The sequence below is a fragment of the Phragmites australis genome, chromosome 18 (genome assembly GCF_958298935.1).
Source record: "Phragmites australis chromosome 18, lpPhrAust1.1, whole genome shotgun sequence".
NCBI classification, from domain to species: domain Eukaryota; kingdom Viridiplantae; phylum Streptophyta; class Magnoliopsida; order Poales; family Poaceae; genus Phragmites; species Phragmites australis.
The window spans coordinates 4378853-4400663 of record NC_084938.1 but is presented as its reverse complement, the minus strand read 5'-3'; the positions used below and the strand labels follow the sequence as shown (position 1 = coordinate 4400663).

The 21811-nt window shown below is 42.1% G+C and overlaps 2 protein-coding genes across 4 annotated transcripts; one reads left to right on the top strand and one right to left on the bottom strand.

The window, feature by feature from the left end:
* Positions 1–632: 632 nt before the first annotated feature.
* Positions 633–12583, bottom strand: LOC133898744 (histone-lysine N-methyltransferase ATXR3-like). 3 transcript variants are annotated; one of them, XM_062339427.1, is made up of 21 exons: positions 12348–12583; positions 10197–12221; positions 9386–9442; positions 7883–9073; positions 7248–7618; positions 6627–7169; positions 6434–6534; positions 5534–6338; positions 5242–5445; positions 5069–5140; positions 4860–4970; positions 4654–4754; positions 3968–4067; positions 3787–3882; positions 3497–3664; positions 3279–3404; positions 3143–3196; positions 2762–3009; positions 2539–2647; positions 2149–2448; positions 633–1192 (listed from the first exon to the last, which is right to left on the bottom strand). In XM_062339427.1, exons 2-21 carry the CDS (start codon positions 12079–12081, stop codon positions 1028–1030), a joined length of 6807 nt encoding a protein of 2268 aa, XP_062195411.1. In that variant the 5' UTR covers positions 12082–12221; positions 12348–12583; the 3' UTR covers positions 633–1027. The 3 variants fall into 3 exon arrangements, with proteins under 3 accessions (XP_062195411.1, XP_062195412.1, XP_062195413.1); XM_062339428.1 differs by lacking the exons at positions 633–1192; positions 2149–2448; positions 2539–2647; ... (1 more) ...; positions 3143–3196; positions 3279–3404 and having other exon boundaries at positions 3522–3664; positions 3787–3875; XM_062339429.1 differs by lacking the exons at positions 633–1192; positions 2149–2448; positions 2539–2647; ... (3 more) ...; positions 3497–3664; positions 3787–3882 and adding an exon at positions 4163–4279.
* A 4145-nt stretch (positions 12584–16728) lies between these two features.
* Positions 16729–21163, top strand: LOC133899538 (mRNA cap guanine-N7 methyltransferase 1-like). The gene is made up of 13 exons (XM_062340529.1): positions 16729–16948; positions 17068–17210; positions 17318–17386; positions 17487–17558; positions 17875–17973; positions 19025–19081; positions 19493–19631; positions 19737–19801; positions 19891–19941; positions 20170–20232; positions 20517–20640; positions 20726–20787; positions 20865–21163. Exons 1-13 carry the CDS (start codon positions 16879–16881, stop codon positions 20955–20957), a joined length of 1107 nt encoding a protein of 368 aa, XP_062196513.1. The 5' UTR covers positions 16729–16878; the 3' UTR covers positions 20958–21163.
* Positions 21164–21811: the final 648 nt, after the last annotated feature.

Below are 21811 nucleotides of genomic sequence, written 5' to 3'. Positions count from 1 at the left end.
TATAAACTTCTTTGTATAATTATGTAGGGAAATATTCATTATAAACTCCTCTTTGTGAAATCATGAAAAACCCTCCTAAAAATATAACTAGAAGTTTTGAAGAATTATAAAAAATATCACACATGCAGGGTGATGGTCAAACACAAACATGCAAAATTTCAAGATTAAACTCGACTTGGTTTGAAAGATATAAAATTAACAAGTAGCTACATGATTGCTGTATTCTAAGCCTCTTAAATTACATATTCGTTGACAAGCTGCAGATAAAACAATATTTCGAGCAACACAGGTTTGATTACATTGCACAACAACAACTATACAAAAGTTCTCCGAAAAGATTTGTATAAGCAAAACACCATGCAGTCCGCAACAACTCAGAATAAAATCAAGAATAGAACTCCCAGCATCCAGCAGATACAGCACACCAATACGTTCTAAAAACTAGAAACTAGTGTTACAATTTGATACCACATTGAGCAGCTACTCATTCACACTTTGAGCACAACACCGAGTGTGTGATACATCACACCACCATCTCAGAAAAAGAAGATATCATTACGTCTCAAACTGTAATCACATATGTAGCAAAACTCATGCACAAGTATCATCCAGCAAATTTTGCGCACAGGTCATATTCTGTAACACTGATTGCCCCTAAAACCTTTTATTGAGTGAAACAGCCAGATTGAACCACAGAAATGCAACATTGCCTACAATCTTAATGCGTAACTGAATTCAAGATTGCAATTGTTTTCCATTTACATGAAACAAGGGAGGGAGCGATCCTATGGGGAAAAGGCACTACATTAAATCAATGATGGATCTATCAGTTACTAATCGAATACATCTCTGCAAGGAATCTAGGGAGGGGCGGACTGTACAGACTGGGCCGGTGAGATTGTTACCCTGCTATCTAAAAGCTAACTCCCCATGATTAGGTAGCAAAGATGTAAGTAGAAAAAAGAATCCTGTAGACTAAAATCCCCAAAGTGAGAAACCAAATGCCATTGCTACCTACGATCCTTTACTAGCCTAGGAAAATGTTTGGTCTTGTCTTGAGCCAATGCACCATCTCCTTATCGAGCGGGGAATTATTCAACACAGCATCCATCATTGGACTACCAAAGAATCTTGGGTCGCTCTTGAACACCCATATCCTGTCCTTAGGCCATGGTCTCTGTGCCTGTTTTTCCTGTAATCAAGCATTAAATTTTCATTGCACAAGAGGAACCAAGAAACATGTAACTTGTAACACTGCATTGGTGAGCTGAATCCTATTAAAAAATTGAAACCAAGACAGTCACAACGAGACACACACAATCCAGCAGAAGATGATTAACAGAGACGAACAGACAACCTTTCACATGCAAATATTAACTTAATAGTCCATGACTTGTTCTAATAGCCTGAGATATGTACCTTTCATCACACTTGCAGCACAAAAGGCAACAAACAATACAAACTAACACATTATCATGGTCAAAAAAGGATGAGGCATGGAACAGACAATTTATCAAGGACTAACTATTCCTGATCTCCACTATCAAGATGCCAGTCTTTTCACATCTCAAACTTTTGAGAGGCAAAGTGATCATTGGGATTAAAAAGAGAGAGAGAGAAGTACACATGCTACATCACAGATGGGACTAATTTAGCAATCAATGAGCATAAATATCTTCTGCAAAATATTCAGAATGTGCAAAGCTACGTGAAGACAAGATCATTGTGAAAACAAATTTAAAAATAATTGTCAAGAACGTCTCTACTATTCTATAGAGTAGACAAAAATTTGTAACACAACGCTTGCTAGAATGCTAGAAAATAAAGGAAAAAACAATAATAATAATTAAATATCATAATTTTATCCAAGGGAAAATATCCTGTGCCCGTTAAGTTGTGGAAAGTACCATAAAATGATTCAGAAAAATAATGGTAATGATGTCTGATATCTGGGGTCTACAGGATCAAAAAAAAATGTGATCTAACTTCTCTAGGACAAATAAAAAACGGATCTGGAAAATAGTTACTTTCATTATTTATCTTCTGGATTTTTCCTTTTTCTGCCTGACTACCTCCCATTCCAAATTGAGTTTGAGCACAAAATTTTTGTAATCTGGTAACACCAAGTACTCACAAAGCAGCACTTACCATGCGCGATAACATGAATCTCACGGTTCTGTTGCCATAGACTCGCTCTTGCGTTGGCTTTACAGACTTCACATAGAAGGAGGAGACATCTGGCAATGACATGCAACCTTTTCTAGCTCTTGTCAATCTAGATTCAGGTTCTGCATTCTGGCTATACCAATAGATAAGTTGGGCTAAGCAGTAGTTTTCTGGGTATGTCTTGCAGTACTCCTGGAAGCCAGGTCCCAATTTATCAGCATATTTGGGACCTAAATCAAGCGGACTGATATGAACTGGTGGAGATTTTACTGTATTGTAATCCTGTAGGCGGCCATACTTGAGTCAGCTCTAAAGAATAGATAGCAAAATCACAAGCTTTATTTTTGCAGTTAGCAGTAAGCTTTCACTTACCCGGACTCTGAAAAAACACTTTGTGTAAGCATACAAGTGAATCAAATCTGCAGCAGCATCATGACGGCACTTGTATGTGCATGGAAGAGTCCGCAACTCATCACGCAACCTGTATTGAAGGAGGGTCAGATTCCACATGAAAAAATAATTGGAGGGGAGGAGTCATATTGCAAATACAGGTAATACTGAACTACAAGTAATACTGAACAAGTTCCAAATTTACCATAGCAGAGAATTACGGATGCCTCCCTCGATGTCTTCAGCGTCTGATGGATCGTGAGCACAAATTTTGGCCTTGAGCTCACTAAGTACCTCTTCCTCAACATGAGGTTCCATTGACTGAAGGAGTTCAGCAACTATTGAGCTGTCCCCTTTCCAGATGGCAGATACTAGACTTCTCCCAGTCAACCTCACCAGAGGAGGAGGAGCATTCTTGGGGTCCCCAAATATGGATCTCATAACATATCTCACCTGACGATAACATTTGGTAGAGAAGCCAATAAGGACACAGCCAATGATTTTTCTTTTTCGGTGTGTGGACAACAATACGCATGGCATTTTAGTATTACTGAACAAGCTCAAGCTATGAACACAAAAAATTCACCTTGTCAAGTGTATGTACAATATTCTGTAATCTTGAATTTAACACTCCCTCGGCCTGAGTAGAGACAGAAATAGGTTAAACTCAGGCAAATCAGAAAAACAATTAGAAGACCTAACCAAGTCATCAGCAGATCTACCTGAACCTCAGCGTCATTCTTCTCAGAATCCATGTTTATTTCAATAAGGAACTGGCGCTTCTCTTCCACATTGTGCTTTAAGATCTCATCAGGAAGGTTCTGTCTCTCGAGGTATATAAACCGCACCTTTGTTTACAAAAAAATTTGTTATAAGGACGTAGCTAAACTGATTACCACATCAGAACAGAAACCGAACAAAAGACGACAATTACAATTACCAGGTGAGCCGTGTAAGCAACAAGCCATCCAGGCAAACCAGCAAGCAAACAGGTACCAAGACCAGCTCTACCCAAGTCAATTAAGTCTTGTTGAGAGACGGAGTTTTCTTCGCAAGCGTGTAACAGTAGGCTATGCCGATCAAGCACACCATGGAATTCCATTAACACCTGATTCGCAATGAAATCAGTAGATGTAAGGATGTCAAAATGATGTAAATGATCTATCAGTGTTGGCACCACAGGCATTGCTTCCCAAACCATAATCCAACAGAGTGGTTCCGAAAGTTTACCTTCTCAAAGGCTCCTTCACCAGAAAAATTTAGATAGCTGCCCCGGCATATTTGACTCCCACAGAGGCAGACCGATGCTTCATGCTCTTCTTTACTCTAGCAAAATCAGTATGTAAACATAAGATAGTGCAATTTTAGCTTTTAAAATGCACCTTATTTAGGAACAAGAAATGGTGCTCACCTCAGTTACAGAGTTGTAATCAAAAGTGATTTCCTCGCCTTCTGCAATTGGTCGAACAGTGTAAATTCCAATCTGGTATTTACCATCCACAGCTGTCACTCTGGATTTTTTATTAAAGAAGCATAAGTTAGCGCACAATAATCTGAGAAAAATTAGCTCCAGATGCTTCAAACATGTAAACATGGGAGCACATACATGTGTTTACATCATCAATGGTCTGATTATCAATTTGAGTAGCATGGGAAAGCATAACCAGGCAAAAGTATCGTGAAGTTGTCAGGGCAACTAGATACATGGAAACTCATAATAGCACTGTGGTGCATCAAATAGACTGAAGTTAGATATGCACGAACAGCGAAATCATATTGCTCACGAAATATTAAAGATTATGGAATGCCAAGAATTTTGAGAAGAGTATGGACTAAATCTAACAACCCACCACAGAACTCAACAACAATGCTTTTAGAGTGGCAACAGAAAGCAGCTGCAAAAGGTGAAGTTGGAATACTATATCTATCAATGTTGCTGATTTACCAAGACACGCTTGATAGCTTTTGTGTCAATCTTTTGCATCATAATACAAATGAAATTCAGATCAACACTCAGAAAGAGTATTATAGAATGACAGAAGTGGTGAAACAGTAAATCATCATATGGTAGAAATCTGAAGCTTAAAAGAAGCTTACTTTGCTTCGCAGTTAGGGTTGCAGGAGTGGCAGATTCTACTCGCATAGTTGGCCTTGTGCATCGCATCAACAAAAACCAAGTCATATCCATCACGATCTCCCTTTCATCATGACAAATGCAACATATCAATAATATGCGACAACCATGTATTGGACTGAGATAAGTCACAGGTTAGATCTCATCCAAATTAAAGATTGAACAATACCTTTGGCCTTTCTAACATAATGTTGTAAAACTCAGGAGCTTGATCTTGGCTGTTGTTTTGTATATGCTTAATACCATCTTGCTTTTCATACCACCTCCAAGAAGGGTAAACCTGCAATGATTACAAATCGGCATATTCATGATTACTTAATTAGACACTATCACATTTCATTCAAGGTAGAATGAATTAATACACAATTTAAAACACACCTCCCCAAAGAACTCGACAACAAAGTCATCTAAACCAAATCCACCCTTTTTGTTGCAAACAACTCCAAGACCCTGAAAAGATGCAGTGAGTACATCGAAAAGACTGCAGCAGTTAGTTGATGCCTTGGGCAAGAAAATGACACTGCATTTACAAGTTATTGCTGAAGGCATGCCTTTCTATAAGCGACACAGCTATGTTCAGGACGGTTCCTCATGACCTTTAGCATTCCTAGGCACATCTTCAAAGTTCGTCGGTCACCACTCTCCTCTGCAGACCTTTGGATTTCTTCAATAACAGGTTTAAGAGGGTAAACCATAGGGGTACTTCCCGAACCAGTGAAATGCCTAACTTGCTTATTCAAGGTATTCAGAAGCAACTGCATTGAGAATATTTTTAGTAAGTTCGAAAGCTTGAACCCAGCAAGTGAACTAAAATGAAAAAAAAAAGTAGCTTAGCAGCAATACCTCCTCAATAAAGATATGCTTATCAGCTGGTGACCAGTCAAGATCAGCAGGCATAATGTCACACAGTAGATTATGTGTGTATGGATCTATGCCGTATACTTCTTGCTCAAGAATCTCATTCCCGGGTACTTTCCGAGGTTGATAATCCTTAACCTCCGGAAGCTCCATATTTTCAGTGCCGTTCTTTTGCGAGAGCAACTTTTCAGAGTAGTCATCAGGTAAAGCAACCCGCATTTTTCGTTTTACTTCCTCCTCATCTGCTACAATAAGATATTCCTCGATAACTTCGTACTTCCTAGTGACTGGAGGAACAAGGCTCGCCTTTGTCATGCGGGCACCCAATATACGATCATCAGTCACAGATTCACCAGATTCAAATAACTTCAGACCATTTCCCTTTAAATCCCATGCTCCAGAATTTACATCAAGGTCACTCTCTGTATCAGAAACAGTAGTTTCGCTCTCAGTTTCATCACCTTCAGAGTACCCATCATCATCATCAGAGGTTTCGCTACCAGAGTCAACATCCCTTTTCTTCAACTTAGATAGGCTTCTTTTGATTTCACGATCAAACGCACGAGATGAATTATCTGCTCCGGCAGTAGTCGAACTTGCTCCCCTCATTTTATTTTGTTTCTTTTTTAGTTTTGTGTCTGAAGAGTACTGACTAATGTCCAAGCTGTCCTTCTGGGCTGCTGCTCCATTTCTCTCAGAAATGTGCCTCAGGTTCCCTAGTCTCTTTGCTAGCTGGATGAAGGAGACAACAATTTGCTTTATATCCCCCAAATCACCGTCATCTTTATATCTGAGGTAGCATATATGAGATGTTAGAAAATGCAACAACGTGTAACCTTCTAGAAATCTTCAACTCCGTTAGACACTTAGACTAAATCATTTTACCTCAATGCATCTTGGCACATAGAACGGATGTCATGCTTGATGGAACTAAAGCCGTGGCGAGCATAATACCCATTTTTTAACCTACCTTCAATTTTCGCAACCTGTAAAATACAACAGATATGAGTGTCAACTATATTATATCCTATTAGAACGACAAGAGTCAGTCGAATGAATTATATAATAGTGATTGTACCTTTGGAATGAAAAAATCAAATCTGTTACTCTTCATGATTTCCCTGAACCTGTTGATGACAAACTCTTCCATCTTCCTGTAGCCATTCTCCGCCTGTCTCTGCATCAAACGCCTCATTTGTGCATCCCTCGACAAAACCGCAGAGGACTTTCTAGCATCAAGCAGTTTTGATCGTTTATAGAAACCTTGTCCAAATGAAAGATTAGCATTCTCTCTATTTGAAATATCAGCAAAATAACCGTCAAGCTCATCAGAACCACCCAGCTGATTGGTCAAGTTCCTTGCAACTTTGGATGGGTAGTTGTTCCCATCACCTATCTGCTTCATGCTTTTCATTTTCTGGTATGACTCGGGATTAAACGAGCTCCTGATCCATTTTATGTGCTGAAATCTGTTTTTCAGATCCCCTAGATGGCTGCAACCTTGAATGTGCACATAAGATATGTGTGGAAGCTGCTCAAGTACTCTCTCAAGAGCAAGTGAGCTAAGATTCAAACACCCGGATAAAATAAGTGTCCTAATATTTTGCTTCTCATAACCAGCCTGAAAGGAGGAAGATAAATGAAGTTAGAAGATGACAAAAGTAACGTCTCAAAGTTCAAACAGATAGTCGAGACATACCATAATATCACGAAGCACAGAATCAATGCAAAGAGGACCAACAGAAGACAAATCAATGAATCTACACATGTTCCTGTAATACTTAGCTGCAGCGTTCCAGCGCCTACAGGTAGCTGCGGAAGAAATAAGCGATTTCACATCTGCCCTCAGAAAATGGAAGATTCTCGCTAACACGTGACCATTTAGTAGACCCCAACTTTTATTTTCTGCTTCGGGATCCACAGAGTTGTCATCAACAAAAGCAGCACCATCGCATAACTCTTCAAAACAGATGTCCTCCTTCTGACTGGCAAAAATGTCATCTAACATATGAATATCCTCATCATTTTGATCAGGCAACAATTTTGCCCTTTTTGCAGACCCACCATCTTCTGCAATACCCCAAAAAAAAAGGTTACAAAGGTCCACAGTATATACATGCATATGAAATTACAGAGACAAGAATAACAACAGCATGAACACAAAACATAAGAAATTACAGGAAAGAGCGTGCAATATGTAACCAGAAGGAATTGAATCAGCACAGTGAGAGTGGACAAATTTGGCTGTTCAAATGCATCAAGATAAGCTGGAAGTTAAAATTTAAGAGCAGAAAATAGGTAAATAAGATACGTAGGGCAAGCATGACACGGTACCTGGCAGGAAATTCCTATATGCTGAATTGTGAGAAAAATATGTTTCAATTTCTTTTTTGGGCTGCTTTGCTGAAATCCATGGATCCAAGACCTCATTTATAGCTAAAGTAAGTTCCCTGCTCTTGAAATATTTCATGACTAGCTCATGTAGCTTGCCACGCGTATAACCCACGAACTGGGGGTGCAATTCATGGAAGCTACCAGATCCATGGTTCACACCAACATTGTATTGGTCTGAGTGCATAAGAGCTGAGGAAGAATTAGAGCTTCGTGCTGTGTCACTACGAACAGTGCAGTCAGGTTTTAAATCCATAAGAACCGGAAACCATGTGTTATCAATCTTACGGAATACACTGCTCTGTTCAATGATAGTGCCCTTTTTAACTAACTCTTGCAATTCAGGGTAAGAAAATGGACCGTGCTCATGCCCAGTGCCATCCAGGTAGTACCAGTCACCCCGATTGACTGACAGTTCTTCAGTAGTGCATACATGGTCCTTTGGAATGTTTGGAACAGACTTGGACTTGTGCAGACCTTGCGAATCATGTTCATGATGCTTCTTGGAATGCGACAAACCTTCATGGACAGAAGTCCTATCAGTCCCAATTGAATGGGAGCGTGAAGATCTAGAAACTGATCGATCAGCTCCTCTGGGTTTTGTACGGGGTTCAGCGGATGCTTGGTCCTTAACAACGCGAGCGTTTATCCTAACCACTGGAAGCATCGTACCCTTCACTCCCCTAGGAGGCTGTCTGATCTGAACTGGCCTCCCAGGCATAACACCATTTTTACTGGCATCATTAACACTGTCAGTATTCTCTTCTGTTGATGAGAATGTCCATAATGGTAGATCAAGCTTTTTAGCATGTACAGGGTAGTAAATTTCATCCTTGCAGTGTGGACGAGGATCCTCATGGCTACCTTTTGGCATTTGACAAAGTGGATAACCTTCATTCAGAACAAGCTTTTTCCTGTACGGCTTATCTTGGCTCGATTCGTCGTTTCTCTTCCAGTCACCACCTTTGCAAGACCATCTCCCAGAAAACCATTCACAAGATTCAACATGATGGTGAAAGCAGTTCCTCTCAACAAAACCAAGGCCATAAGTATCTGTGGGCCTGTTGTCTAAGAATTCCGTGCCTCTGTTGATTCTATCATCTCCTTCAGGATGCACTTGGAATCTAGGAAAATCTGACATAATAATACAAAAATGACAGATGTCAACAATAACAGAATAAAGGCAACCAAAGAACTACACGTTGGTATTATTACAAAACATACCACCAGAAAAGAACTTGTGTAAATTTTTCGGAACCAATTTTCTTTTTGTACTTGTTGAGAAAATATTATGCTTAATAGTAAATGATTAAATAAGAAAGCAGAACACAATGCCAGCATCTACAAGTTGAATGCATCTGGATAACAGAAGGAAAACACACTAGTTTCGAGAAATTAGGTGTGAAATATAGTTAAGGCCAAATGAAAACAGAACTGATCCAGTACCTTCAGGGTGACTCCATCTTTCCCAGTCAGCAGGCTTAAAATCTGCATTTAAAACCTCTGCAATTTCCAAATGGCAAAAGGCACCGATATTAGTATAACATGAGGAAGTGTAACTGCTGAAAGAATGGCTTTCAGTTGTAAAAAAAAAAATCTAAGAACAAAGAGAAGTTTGAACAAAGAGAAGTTTCAAATTTCAATATGGCTTATGAAACTTCTAATTTGCATTCACACCCTTTAAAGGCATATATTTTCAAAATGTGCAATCAAAGTTTCTGATCAACATCCACACCAACAATCCTAATTTTCAAACGGCAGATTAAAGATCTGCCTTAAAAAAAGGTATAAAGAGATCTGAGGCAACAATTCAAATACACAGCTTCAGAAGGGCAGTTGTGGAAATAGTGACATTTTTATGACTGTCAGATCAAAAAAAGTTCCTGGGGGTGCATATGCAAAACAGAAGTTGCAACTAAAATTCCCAGAAAATCCAAGGTCAGGACCATCAGATATTGCAACCGAAAATTGTATCCAAAAACAAGACCAAGAATACAATCTTATGGGCCCACCCGACCCAGACCCGGGAAAATGGACATCATAAAACATCTCATTGTCTCGAGATTTGGTGGAAACTGCAAAGCACGATGGCAGGCGTTATTGCCTCCACGAAAAGCCAAAGCCAAGGGGCTTCGCGCGCGCGCGCACACACACACAAAAAGAAACTGGAGAACCCAAAGTTGAAAGTCCAGCCCAGCCCACCGACGTCAGAGAAAACTTGAATCTTATGTTCGAATAGCAAAGAAAGCGTTTTTACCTCCAAGTATCTCAAGCTCCTGGCCATGCACCAAAATTGATCCATCCATCAGTGCTTCAACCCTATCATCAATGTAGAAATCTTCCTTATGTTCTGCATAAGCTTCCTCCATTGGTTCATCCGCAGCACCTGATGCCAAGTTAGATGCCTCCTCTGGAGTTTCATCGAGCAAATTTCCTGGGGCTTCTGACGGGCTAACCAGCTGTGTTGAAGCATCCGAATACACAGAGGGGATATCAGATGGAACCAGCGGTGAAGCTGCATTCTCAACGGTCACCCATCGGTTGCTGTCAGCATGTTTTATTAGGTGATCAGAAAGAAGATATCCATCTTCCACCAGTTTCTTCAAGTCAGCAAGCTTGGAAGGTCCTTGCTCAATACCAAACTGGTCAAGGTAAAACCACCTCCCCATGTCACAAGTGGGTTCGGTGGGTTCAGGTGCTGCACCAGTGTGAGGTGGGGTGTCGCAGATATCCATGTCTTCTTCCATAGAGGCATCTTCTGCAAGAACTCCATTCAGCTCAGGTTCTGGTGGTGGGGGAAGGGGAGGCGGCACGACAGGTGGTAGAGGTGGAGGCGGAGGAGGAGGCGGCGGTGGTGGTAGTGGGGGTGGTGGCGGCAGCTCAGTGTACTGAGTGCTCTCAGTTACCTTTTCCTTGGAGATTTTCTCCTCACCCTTCCCATTACTACCACTCTTGATCTTTGAAGATTGCTTCGTTGATTTACTTTTGTGCTGTGGCTTTTCTGGATTGTTGGTATCAAGCTTAGCACTTCTGCTCTTCTTGCTTGTTTCATGGCTGTCAGTAGCCCGACAACGTTCAGACGGTGATCTGTCATGACGAAGTGGACTACGGTCTCTGAAATCCTCATGCTGGGCCCTCCCACGAGGGGAATTATCAACACGACTTGGTGTGCTGTCCCTGTAATGGGACTGGCGAGCTCTATGTCGAGGTGAAATGTATGGGCTGCGGTCTCTGCTATCGTAGTGGCGAGGACGCTCCCGTGGGGAGCGCTCCATGCAGCTCGGACTCCTGTCGTACCTGTCATAACGAATTCGATCATGAGGAAAGCGGCCTAAGATGCCTGGGCTCCTCTCGCGCCTATCATGCCGATCCCATATTGGTGGCGAGACCTCACGATTTCTTCCAGATAAATGCCTCCCAGCAGACGAACTTTTCCCTTCTCCCTTCTTGCGACTTTTTAACCCTGATTGGTCAGACGCATCAGCTTGGTGCTTGTGATTAATGCTCTGGAGCTCTGATGGACGGCTCTTCCTGACACTGCCACTGCTGCTGCTCTCTGGCTTAATTTCACCGGGCTCTTCGTCAGAATCCCGAAAGGAGCCTTTCTGGGCAGACGAACTCCGCCTCCTGCTATGATCATCACCCCGATGGGACTTACCATCCCGCTTTTTCTCCAGCGGAGTAATTTCCCCTGGCTCCACCTCATCCTTACCCGACTTCCTCCCGCTCTTCCCAGAAGACTTGTCCTTCCTCTGCCTCTCCGGCGCCAACTCACCTTTCTCAAGCTCCCCGTTCCTTCTCGCTTTCCTCGACTGCACCGCTTGCTGTGCGCCCACAATCTCCCCAGGCTCCACCTCCACGGTCGTCGAGGCCACCAGCACCTTCCTCCACTTCTTGGGCGGCATGCTCCTCTCTGGCACCCCGTTGCTCCCCACCTCCCCATTGAGCAGCTCCCCCTCCTCCAGCTCGGCAGGCGGCGCCAACTGCTGGTTCTTCCGGTGCAGGTGCTGCCGGTGTTGGTGGTGGCCGTGCCCCCTCTCCCCCTTGTCAGGCATCGCTTCTCCTCCTCCTCTGCTCACGAGGGCGCCGGCACGGAAGCCCTCCACTGCGCGGACGGCGCACGCGACTCCCCCATCTCCCATGGAAAGCTTAGGAAGCTGCCGGGGCGCGTCGTCGTCCGTGCCGCCGAGCCCCACGTCGTAGCGCGCGAGATAGAACCCTAGCTCCCCGCGGCTCCCCCCGGGCTCTCCACGCTCATCTCCGTCGCCGGCGGCCCAAAACCCTAATCCCAAACAGGCAAATCGTCAGTATTACAGCGGGAACAAACCAAGCGCAATGGGAGGAATTCGAATTGGCGCGGAGGGGGGAACCCGGCCGGATCGAAGCGGCCCCGGATCAGGGCGCGTACCTGCGGGGAATTGGCGCGCGGCGCCTCAGATCGGGAGAGATCCGCGGCGGCGAAAGGCTCCCTCTCCCACCCCCGCGCGGGCCCCGCAAGTCCTTGGGGATTGGTTCCTCCCCGGCGCTCGCTATCGCCTGGGCTCGTGTGTGTTGGCTAAAGCCTCCACCGCGGCGGCTTGGCTCTTATGGGGGGGCACGGGAACGAAGACCCACCTCCCTCTCCTCTCTCTCTCTCTCTCTCTCTCCCTCTCCCTCTCCCGGTGGAGGGGAGGTGACTTCTTATTGGGTCCTTTTACCGGCCAACGCTTTTCCGGATCGCACCTCAGGCTGCCCCTGTATTTCCAAACAAGTCCTTGGTGTACTTGTATTGTATATTCATGTTTCCAACTCTGTTTTCGTTTTCGTTTGGGAGACTGGAATGTCTTGTGGAAGATGGGATTGAGGTTTTGAGTAAAGAACAGGACCAACAGTGCATTTTACTCGGGTAAATTCGGTATGTACGAGAAATGAACTAGAAGGAGGTGTGCGAGTTATTGCGGTACCATCTATACGATTCGTAGCTGCCCGCCTACTCTCCTAATTTATTGTCAGTAGATTTAGTAGTTTTTGGGGTATTGAAGCGATAAGATTTGAAGGATGGAATTTATTGAGGTATTATCTAAAATCGTGAAACAATGATTGAGTTGGCCTAGTTTGCAAGGAAAGTGTCGTGCTAATTTATCATAAGTTTTCGCCCGGGTGCTACTTCATTCCTCGAGCAATTCTTAGTTTTATTGTATGATATTTTGATTCAAATTCTGTGAGTGAGACGGAAATGTTTTCATATGATGGGGTTGAAATTTGCAGCAAAGGATAGGGATGTTGATGCATTTTTACTCGGTTAAAATTTGGCCCCTTTGCAAAATGGACTTGAAGTTTTGGAATACGCGCATTGTTGTAAGATTCAAAGTTACCTACTAACCTAAATTTGTCGTTAGTAGATTCGATAATTTTTGTGTAGACGCAATAAAGGTTAAAAAGAAGGAAAGATTTATGGTATTATCCGCTTACTAAACAATGTGAGAGATGGCCTCTTTTGCTATGATTGTTTATGGCTGGGCATTAAAATTTTCCACCAAATTGATATTGTATTTCTAACCAAGTCCTTAGTTTTCTTAATATTCCAACGTTGCTGTTGTGTGTAGGGTGGGACAATTTCAAAGGAGAACTATGAGATTTGAACTAACTAATAGGGTCCTTGGTGAAATTTTCTCAAGGTAAAATTGGCACCTTTGTGAATGAACCTGATAATTTTGAGATGTACTAGAATAATTGCTCTATTATCTGTATGATTAAAAGTAGCATACTAACACCAAGTATATTCCACAATTTATGTATTGTAGTCCTGTAGACGTGATAAGGTCGGAATGTAGAAAAGTATTGCAACATTATCTACTTGCTATACAATGTGAGAGCCTCTTTTGCTATAAAAATTTCATACTAGTGTATTAAATATTTCCACTTGATAGCTATTGTGTATCTAATGAAGTCCGCAATTTTCTTGTGCGATATTCCAACTCTGTTTTGTGTGTGAGGTGGGAAAGTTTCCAAAATATTAGGTTGAAATCTGAGTGACGATGGAAGTATAAGACCGTTGGTGAATTTTGCGCGAGGTAAATTTGGCACTTTTGCGAATGGACCTAATAATTTTATGTGTGCAAGTTATTGTTGTATTATCTGTACGATTAAAAGCACCTAACAACCTAATTTGTCATCAGTGGATACAGCGGTAACTGTGGTGCAAACAAGACAAGGATGGAAGCCAAGTAACTAGTGTGGTATTATCTACTTTCTTGAATTTAGGTTTGGAATATTTGCCTTCGAAGCTTGTAATGATAATCACATTGTTTTATTCATAAGTATTAAATAAAATTTCCTTGGTTCTACGTGCAGGACTTCTACACCAAAATATTGCTGATGTGTTCTTGTACTTTGAGTGCTTTCCTTAGGAAACAATGTCTCAATTGAATTTTCCATTAAACGAGACCAATGGTATGCTTCGTTTAACCATGTATGAAAACTTTGAGGTACAAACCCATTAATGGGAAGATATGTAGAATTTTTGTCATCAATTTGTTGCTAAAGGTCTGTTGAACGAGACCGGAAGAAGCAAAAGATCACGTCCTTTGGAAATATGAGATGTCAGAAGTGATGAGGCGATAAATGTAAATGCATTACTACTCCTACGAAGAGGCACATGTTGAGTCTGCTAAAATTTTGTGCACCAACTATAAGTAAGCAAAAGATCTGCAACATTTACACATTACAAAAATAGTCCTCTTTTTTCAATATTGACCAAATTTCCGCATCTTGATCAACTACTAAGGAGTTAGTGAACCAAAAGGAATAACTCACAATGATCCTAATTTGAAGAGTTGTGTTATAAGAATTCATATATGAAATGATCGGTAACGTTTTAAGAGAGAATATGAGTCAAGATACCGATGAGTCACAAAAACCCAAGATGCTGATGAGTCACCAAGACTCTAATGAGTCGACGTACCAAGAGTTACCAGTTAGATTCACTCATTGATCTCTTTTCAAGCTTCAACACCTAGTTACAACTCACTATAAGTCTATAAGCATTAAACACTATCTAATATTATGCTTAATTATCTTAGATAATCACTTTAAGCACTTTGGTGGCTTAGATTATTCTCAAATGTGTAGGAGCTTCCTCCAGACTCCAACAACATACCACACCTTCAAATGACTGAGTGGAGAGATATTTATAGTCTCAAACCTGCATACTAACCGTTAACCCAATGGCTCAGAAAAGTTGTTAACATTGAATGATCCGACGAGAACAATAGTACTACTACCGGATCATTTTGTGAGTATACTCTCACAAACTAGCCGTTAGAACCCCACTCAAGCCTCTGTGAACACAAGATACCCCGATGTATATTTCATCTCCATCACCGGATTATCCGGTGAGTTATCTTGAGCCATTCGATCATTTCCTTCTTCTTTGTATAAATTGCTCTGATGAAAGCATCCGATGCACATCACTTTATCATCGAACTATCCGATGCTTTGAACTTGGTTATGTCTTTTTGAACTGTTTATTGTCCAGTATATATTTTTGGTATAGTCTTGCTTTATCATCGGACCTTTCGGTGTGTTAATCTTCGATCTTTCACGGCTGTGACCTTCTCTGGTAGAAATGCTCCGGTGTGTATTTTCCTCTGATCGCCAGACTATTCGGTGGGTTGTTCTATTTTGTCTTCTAGATAGAAACACTTCGGTATTGTCATGCTTTGATTACAAGACTATCCGCTAAGGCTTAGCCTTCATTCTTCAGCACGACACACTTCTTTAGAAGAATTGATCCGTTGAGCACACTTGCTAATCATCGGACTTTCCGGTGAGGTTTTTAAGCATCTCTCCCCCTTTGTTGAATATGTTTTGGTGAGTTCAATATCAAGAGCACCGAATCATCCGGTAACACAAATCTTCCTAGGATTTCTTTAATTCGATCAAACTTTGTTCGCACTGCAGTGACTTCTTCATGTATTGCATCTATAAGACCTACTGACATATATTTTTGACAAATATGTTAGTTCCATTGATTATATTATCATTAATCATCAAAATCATAATCATAATCATAATTTAATAAGATCATTTTCGCTACAATATCCTATAAGGAGGTGAATGATTCCTACTTTACTTTTTTTTAGAAATTACTTTATTTTTTATATCAGAATTGGAGCTAGCCCTATATTAGGCCAAGAGGTGTGTTGAGGTTCAAGGATTTTTTTCTATGGAAGAATTTGTCGGCAAAGAATAACCTAGCTGTTAATCTTATCACGTGCTCCTAGTTGCTTGTACTCGCTTTGGATAAAAGTTTGTACTTAAAGAATTTGTGATTGGCTTCTTCAAAAATTCCAAAATTGCCGCTATTTTCGTTTTCTATGTGAGATTCATGGACCCAAGTTTTTAATACGGTGGTACCTAAACCCTAAAATCGTATGTTAAATCGTATAAAGGGGATGTTTCAAGTTCACAAATAGTATGTTAAATCGTCACATTTTTTAACCAAACTTAGCCTGGACTTGTGCACGGCGAGGAGGAGGCAGGGGCACTGTTGCGTGTGGTGTCGTGTGTGCTCTAGGTCTACAAATTTGTTTAAAACTGTTTGAAATTCACAGTTTTTGACGATTCGATCCGTACTGTATTCAAAATACGACCGCATTTCGATCTGATTTAAATTTAAAGTAAATAATAATTTTTTTTTATAAAATTCATCTGATTTCTACCGAATTCGTACCGATATTTACGAATTTGAGAGAATTCACCGGCCACATTTGGGTGGTCGAACGAATTCTGAACCTGACTGTGCTCTCCGACCGACCCAAACGCTCGCGGCCACCACGCCGGCCTGCCGACCCAACCCCACCCGCCCCCTACGATTTCCTCCTCTCGCACACACGCCGGACCGAATCGAAACCCTCTACCCAATCCGAGCCTCCGGGAAAGCTTTCGCCGGCGGCGGCATGAACAAGCGGCCCCGCGACGAGCCCTCCTCCTCCTACGGCTCCGCGCCCAAGCGCCAGTTCGGCGCAGGTAACCTCCGCCGCCTCCTCCCCCTTCCTCCTCGCCGACCGCCCTGGCCGGCGTCAGGGCAGGGTGGGTTGCTGCGGTCGGGTGGGTGGCTAACTAGCGTTTGGAGCTTTGGGTGGCAGGCGGGTATGGCGGGCAGCAGGGGTACTCGGAGGAGCGGAGTAGCGCGCGGCGGGTGGCGGACCACTACAGCGCGCGGTCCAACCAGACGCTCGAGGAGCGGGAGAACAGCCCCATCATCCACCTCAAGAAGCTCAACAACTGGGTGGGTACTACACTGCTCGATTGACATCCTATCTGCCCGTCCTGTAGGCTCAAATGTTTGGTGGAACCCGCGAGACCGTGCTAACCGCTCAATCTCTTTGTGCACAGATAAAGAGTGTCTTGATCCAGCTGTATGCGCGCCCGGGCGATTGCGTGCTTGATCTTGCTTGCGGGAAGGTAAGCAGCGTGTTGCGGTTAGTGTATATTAGAAAGAGCAGTGTCTCCGTTCGAGGCAGCGCTAAGCCGTTAACCTATATTGATCTGTTTTGTAACGCAGGGAGGTGATTTGATTAAGTGGGATAAGGCCAAGGTTGGCTACTATGTAGGGGTTGATATTGCCGAAGGCTCGGTTAGTTTCCTATCACATGACACATTTATGCTATATATGTGTACAAGTAAACTAGGAGTTATTACTTCTTATGTATTAGCTGTATAGTTCACTTAGCCTTTCTTGAATTTGTATCCTTGATACATGATGAATTCTCAAGATTTATCATTATAGGCCTCTGAAGCTTGATTTTATTTTGCCCTCTTGTGCTTTTTTTTTTTTTTTTTGCCTCTTATAGTTCTCAATAAGGGATTAATAGACTCATCTCATACGAAATATATTTTTATGTACCTACATCACTTTGGAGCATGGACATATAATGGCCTTACACTTTCAGATCAAAGATTGCATGACTCGCTACAATGGTGACACAGATCAACAACGAAGGAAGAAGTTCAGTTTTCCTGCACGACTTATTTGTACTGATTGTTACGAGGTAAAAGAGAGAACAAAAGTTACTTGATTAGCCATTAAGTCATTCACCTAACCATAGTTATTAAGGTGTCGCCATATTGTCGATATATCGTCGTGGCGATACCACAGTAGCTCGGGGTCGCTTTGGTGCCTCTATGGCGCCCGCCACAGGCAAATGGAGAAGAAGAGGCCTTCACCGATTCGATCTTCCACCGTCCACCGGTCCATTCTGCCTCCTCCTGCTCCATTTCGCCCGTTGCGTCCTTCATCCTCCCTAAGGATGGAGTTCCGATCCAGAACTGTAGAAGTGGGAGAGGAAGGGAGGAGAAGCAAGCTCAACAATGATATTGGGGTGATCAAGATCTGTGGAAGTGGAAGAGGGATGGGTGGAGGAGAAGAAAGCATCGATCTAGATCTGGTGTCTTCAACTGGAGTGGTGGCTGCAGGTTGCTTTGTGGTGCTGTTAGGGCATGGAAGAGGGAAAGTGTTTAGATTGGCTGTTGGGCTTCTAAGAGGTATTGGGCTGATCTGTGTAGTGGCATATATCACCTCTCTTTTCCTTTTATTCTCTGATATATATGTGATATATAGGCTGGTGGGCTGGGCCAACTCTCCTCCCTTCTCCTTTCCCCTTTTTTCCTTTCTTTTTCTTTTTCTTTCCTCCTCCCTGCTGCTGTTGTATTATTTCTTTAGCTCTTATGGCGTCGCCATGCCACGCACCATAAGCGATATAAAGGTATGAAGGTGGTGGGTTGCCACGCCTCGCCACACCACTGTAATAACCTTGCGCCTAACCTGATGGTTTGTTTTTGCATTATCAAACCCGCTAACAGGCAACAGGATATTTTGAACAGTTGCTTATATTTCTGTAATTATGTGAAATCATATGCAAGCATAGGCCCTTGAATAGAACATTTCTGGACATGTTCATACACTTTTACTGACAAGATTTGTCTTATCCTTTCACATCACCAAGCAGAATATAGTGTATCCCATACTTTGTTCACATGCTTATGAAGATGAAAATGAGAACGAAGTATATCACTGATCCATTTCTTTTGTTTATTCCTTAGGCTCGTTTGGATGAGCATTTATGTGACGATGCTCCATTTGACATATGTAGCTGCCAGGTGAGTCACTTTGTTTTGTACTTCGAACCATTGAGCTTTCATTCGCCCTAGTCCATTGCTATTGTTGTGTGGATTCAACTGTATATTTTCCCATTTGTCAATGAAACTTTGTATTTGCTGAACCTTCTTGAAATCTAAATGTCGATGCAAATATTTTTCCATTAGAAGTTAGTGCAATGTTTAGTATCAATGCTTTGCCCAAGAAAAAAATGTGACTATGATCCTCACAAGAAAAAAATGTGACTATGATAACTAAAATGTTCTTTTATTGGTAATGCACCATCAAATCTTTGAAACTTTTAAATATTAGTTGACTAATTGAGTAAGGTTGTAGGGAGCTTTTCTGAAGTCTGGACAAGGAATTCTCTTCGACCACACTAACCCTATTTTGAATGCCTCTCTCTATTTCAGTTTGCTTTACATTATTCATGGTCAACTGAAGCACGCGCTAGACAAGCCCTGGCAAATGTTTCTGCATTGCTTCGTCCTGGAGGCATTTTTGTTGGGACAATGCCTGATGCTAATGTCATTATCAAAAGACTTCGAGAGGGTACGTTGCTGTAAACAACCATCTTCATCGTATTTTGATTGACTTTGTCATACTGTACTTGCTGTAATCCGTGTGATAAGTATACAACTCTTTTGCTACGGTCAGCTGAAGGATTGGAATTTGGGAACAGTGTTTACTGTATTAGCTTCGGTGAAGAGTATGCCGAAAAGGTAAATTCTGCTTAAATATTTTATGGTAACTCCTCCTGTTTTATTTTTCTTACTAACTGGTCAATTTATTTGTTTTGATGATGGCGTAGAAATTCCCCGCATCCAGACCTTTTGGTATCAAGTACAAGTTTCACTTGGAGGTAACATCGGGACCAGCTTTTCCTTAATTTATGCCTCATAGAATGTGCTTCCAAAGGGTCATTAATCTTGGCACTAGTTTCTCTTAGTTGTTTGAACTTAAATACTGATAGTCTATAAAATTATTTTCCCCCAGATTGGTTCCCTTCTTTAGAGTATTTTTTTTGTTGATATTGTTGATAAATTCACAAAAAGATTGTGCTGTAACAAGATTCTTCTGCAACATGCAGGATGCTGTTGATTGCCCAGAATGGGTTGTTCCATTCCATCTCTTCAAATTACTGGCAGAGGAGGTATTGAATTGTTCCCTTGCTTGAACAGTGCCCTATGCTGCCTATGCCTCAACGATTACCTATGTTTCTTTTTTCGTATTTCCAAAAGGTTGTTGCAAGATCCGTTCTCTACAATGGCATGTGTCTTTTCCTTCTTTCCATCTAGTTGATTGCAAGATTTGTTGAAGTTAACTGTATCCTATCTTTGCTGTTCTCATTTATACGACATGGACACCTTTTTGCATATTTGCTGTACAAATCGATGCTTGTGGAGTTTGTTACATATTGCTGTCAATGTCTTGCAGTATGGTCTCGAGCTGGTTCTGATGAAGAACTTCCATGAATTTGTACACGAGTACTTGCAAAAGCCAGAGTTTACTGAACTCATGCGGAGGCTGGGTGCCCTTGGTGATGGAAGGCAGGACCAAAGTAATTACACCTTGAACTTTGTAGACTGGCTGCCCCTGAATACTGTCGAGTTTTTCTCTCCACCTTAATGCCAAATGTAATGCAGGTACACTGTCCCAGGATGAGTGGGAGGTCTCCTATCTCTACCTCGCATTTGTCCTGCGGAAGGTATTACGCAATTCACCTTTTAATTCTGTTAACAGCAGAACTGCAGATCGATTTGGTAAAACATTTCCCTTTCGCAGCGAGGGCAACCGCCTACCCAACGTAGAGCCAGCAATGCAAACAGAGGGAAGATGTTCCTCGCCGATGGTGACATTGAGTATCTTGGGATATAAGCAGAACTGTACCCTTAGAGCTTGCTAACAGCTTACCGATTCAATGCTCCACATAGCATAAAAAGAAAGTTGCAACTTTAGTGGCTCACCTGTTATTTGTTTCTCCAATCTGTAACTGTGGTATAACTTCACAAAATTAAATGTATAAACCAAATGACTCGTAATACAATTTTGCAGGAATGAATGAATAATTATAGGCGTCGTAACTCATAAGCTTCAAAGTTTTAAACACCATTCATAAAATTGTCTTTGTGTGCATGCATTTTCTCGTCTTCGTATCTGTAAGATTGCTGATGTGCACGTCTGAAGATAAGGCCGCTCTTTCGTCCAAGCATGTACGCAATGACGCAACTTGTCCAAGTCCAAGCGAATACTTGACCACGGCTGATCACGAACAGGCAGCTACTTCTCGAATGGGCTGGTGGGCCTGCGCTCCTCTGTCTTAAATTAAATGGGCCGTAGCGAAGGAGGAGCCCGTTGGTGTGTTTCGCATTTGCGCTTAGATTAGTACCACCTATCTTTTTTTTTCGATCAACGCAGAAGAGTTACCTATCATTTCATTAAAGAAGAAAGGGTACCAAAATTACAACTCCTCACACAACACACACCAAAAAACAACCACACATTAGACAAAACGATACATACGCGCCACGATTACCAAAGAAAACGACCACAACGACAAGACACCGATCCTAAAACAGGGGGCTAGAGGCAAAGGGCTCCTGCTGATCGCCAAAGAGCACCCACCTCCTCCACTATCCTCACTACCAAGGAAACACTAGGGCTAGCATTGTTAAAAACACAATTATTTCTATGTTTCCAAATCTCCCAGGCCACTAGGATGATCAAAGTGT

Coding starts and splice junctions, on each gene's coding strand:
- LOC133899538 (XM_062340529.1), top strand. CDS start 16,879: ATGAACAAGCGGCCCCGCGACGAGCCCTCCTCCTCCTACGGCTCCGCG. Junction 19,632..19,736: donor TATCAAAAGACTTCGAGAGG/GTACGTTGCTGT, acceptor TGCTACGGTCAG/CTGAAGGATTGGAATTTGGG. Junction 19,942..20,169: donor AGTACAAGTTTCACTTGGAG/GTAACATCGGGA, acceptor TGCAACATGCAG/GATGCTGTTGATTGCCCAGA.
- LOC133898744 (XM_062339427.1), bottom strand. CDS start 12,081: ATGGGAGATGGGGGAGTCGCGTGCGCCGTCCGCGCAGTGGAGGGCTTC. Junction 7,619..7,882: donor ATATAGGAATTTCCTGCCAG/GTACCGTGTCAT, acceptor GGGGTATTGCAG/AAGATGGTGGGTCTGCAAAA. Junction 3,197..3,278: donor AGAATGACGCTGAGGTTCAG/GTAGATCTGCTG, acceptor GTCTCTACTCAG/GCCGAGGGAGTGTTAAATTC.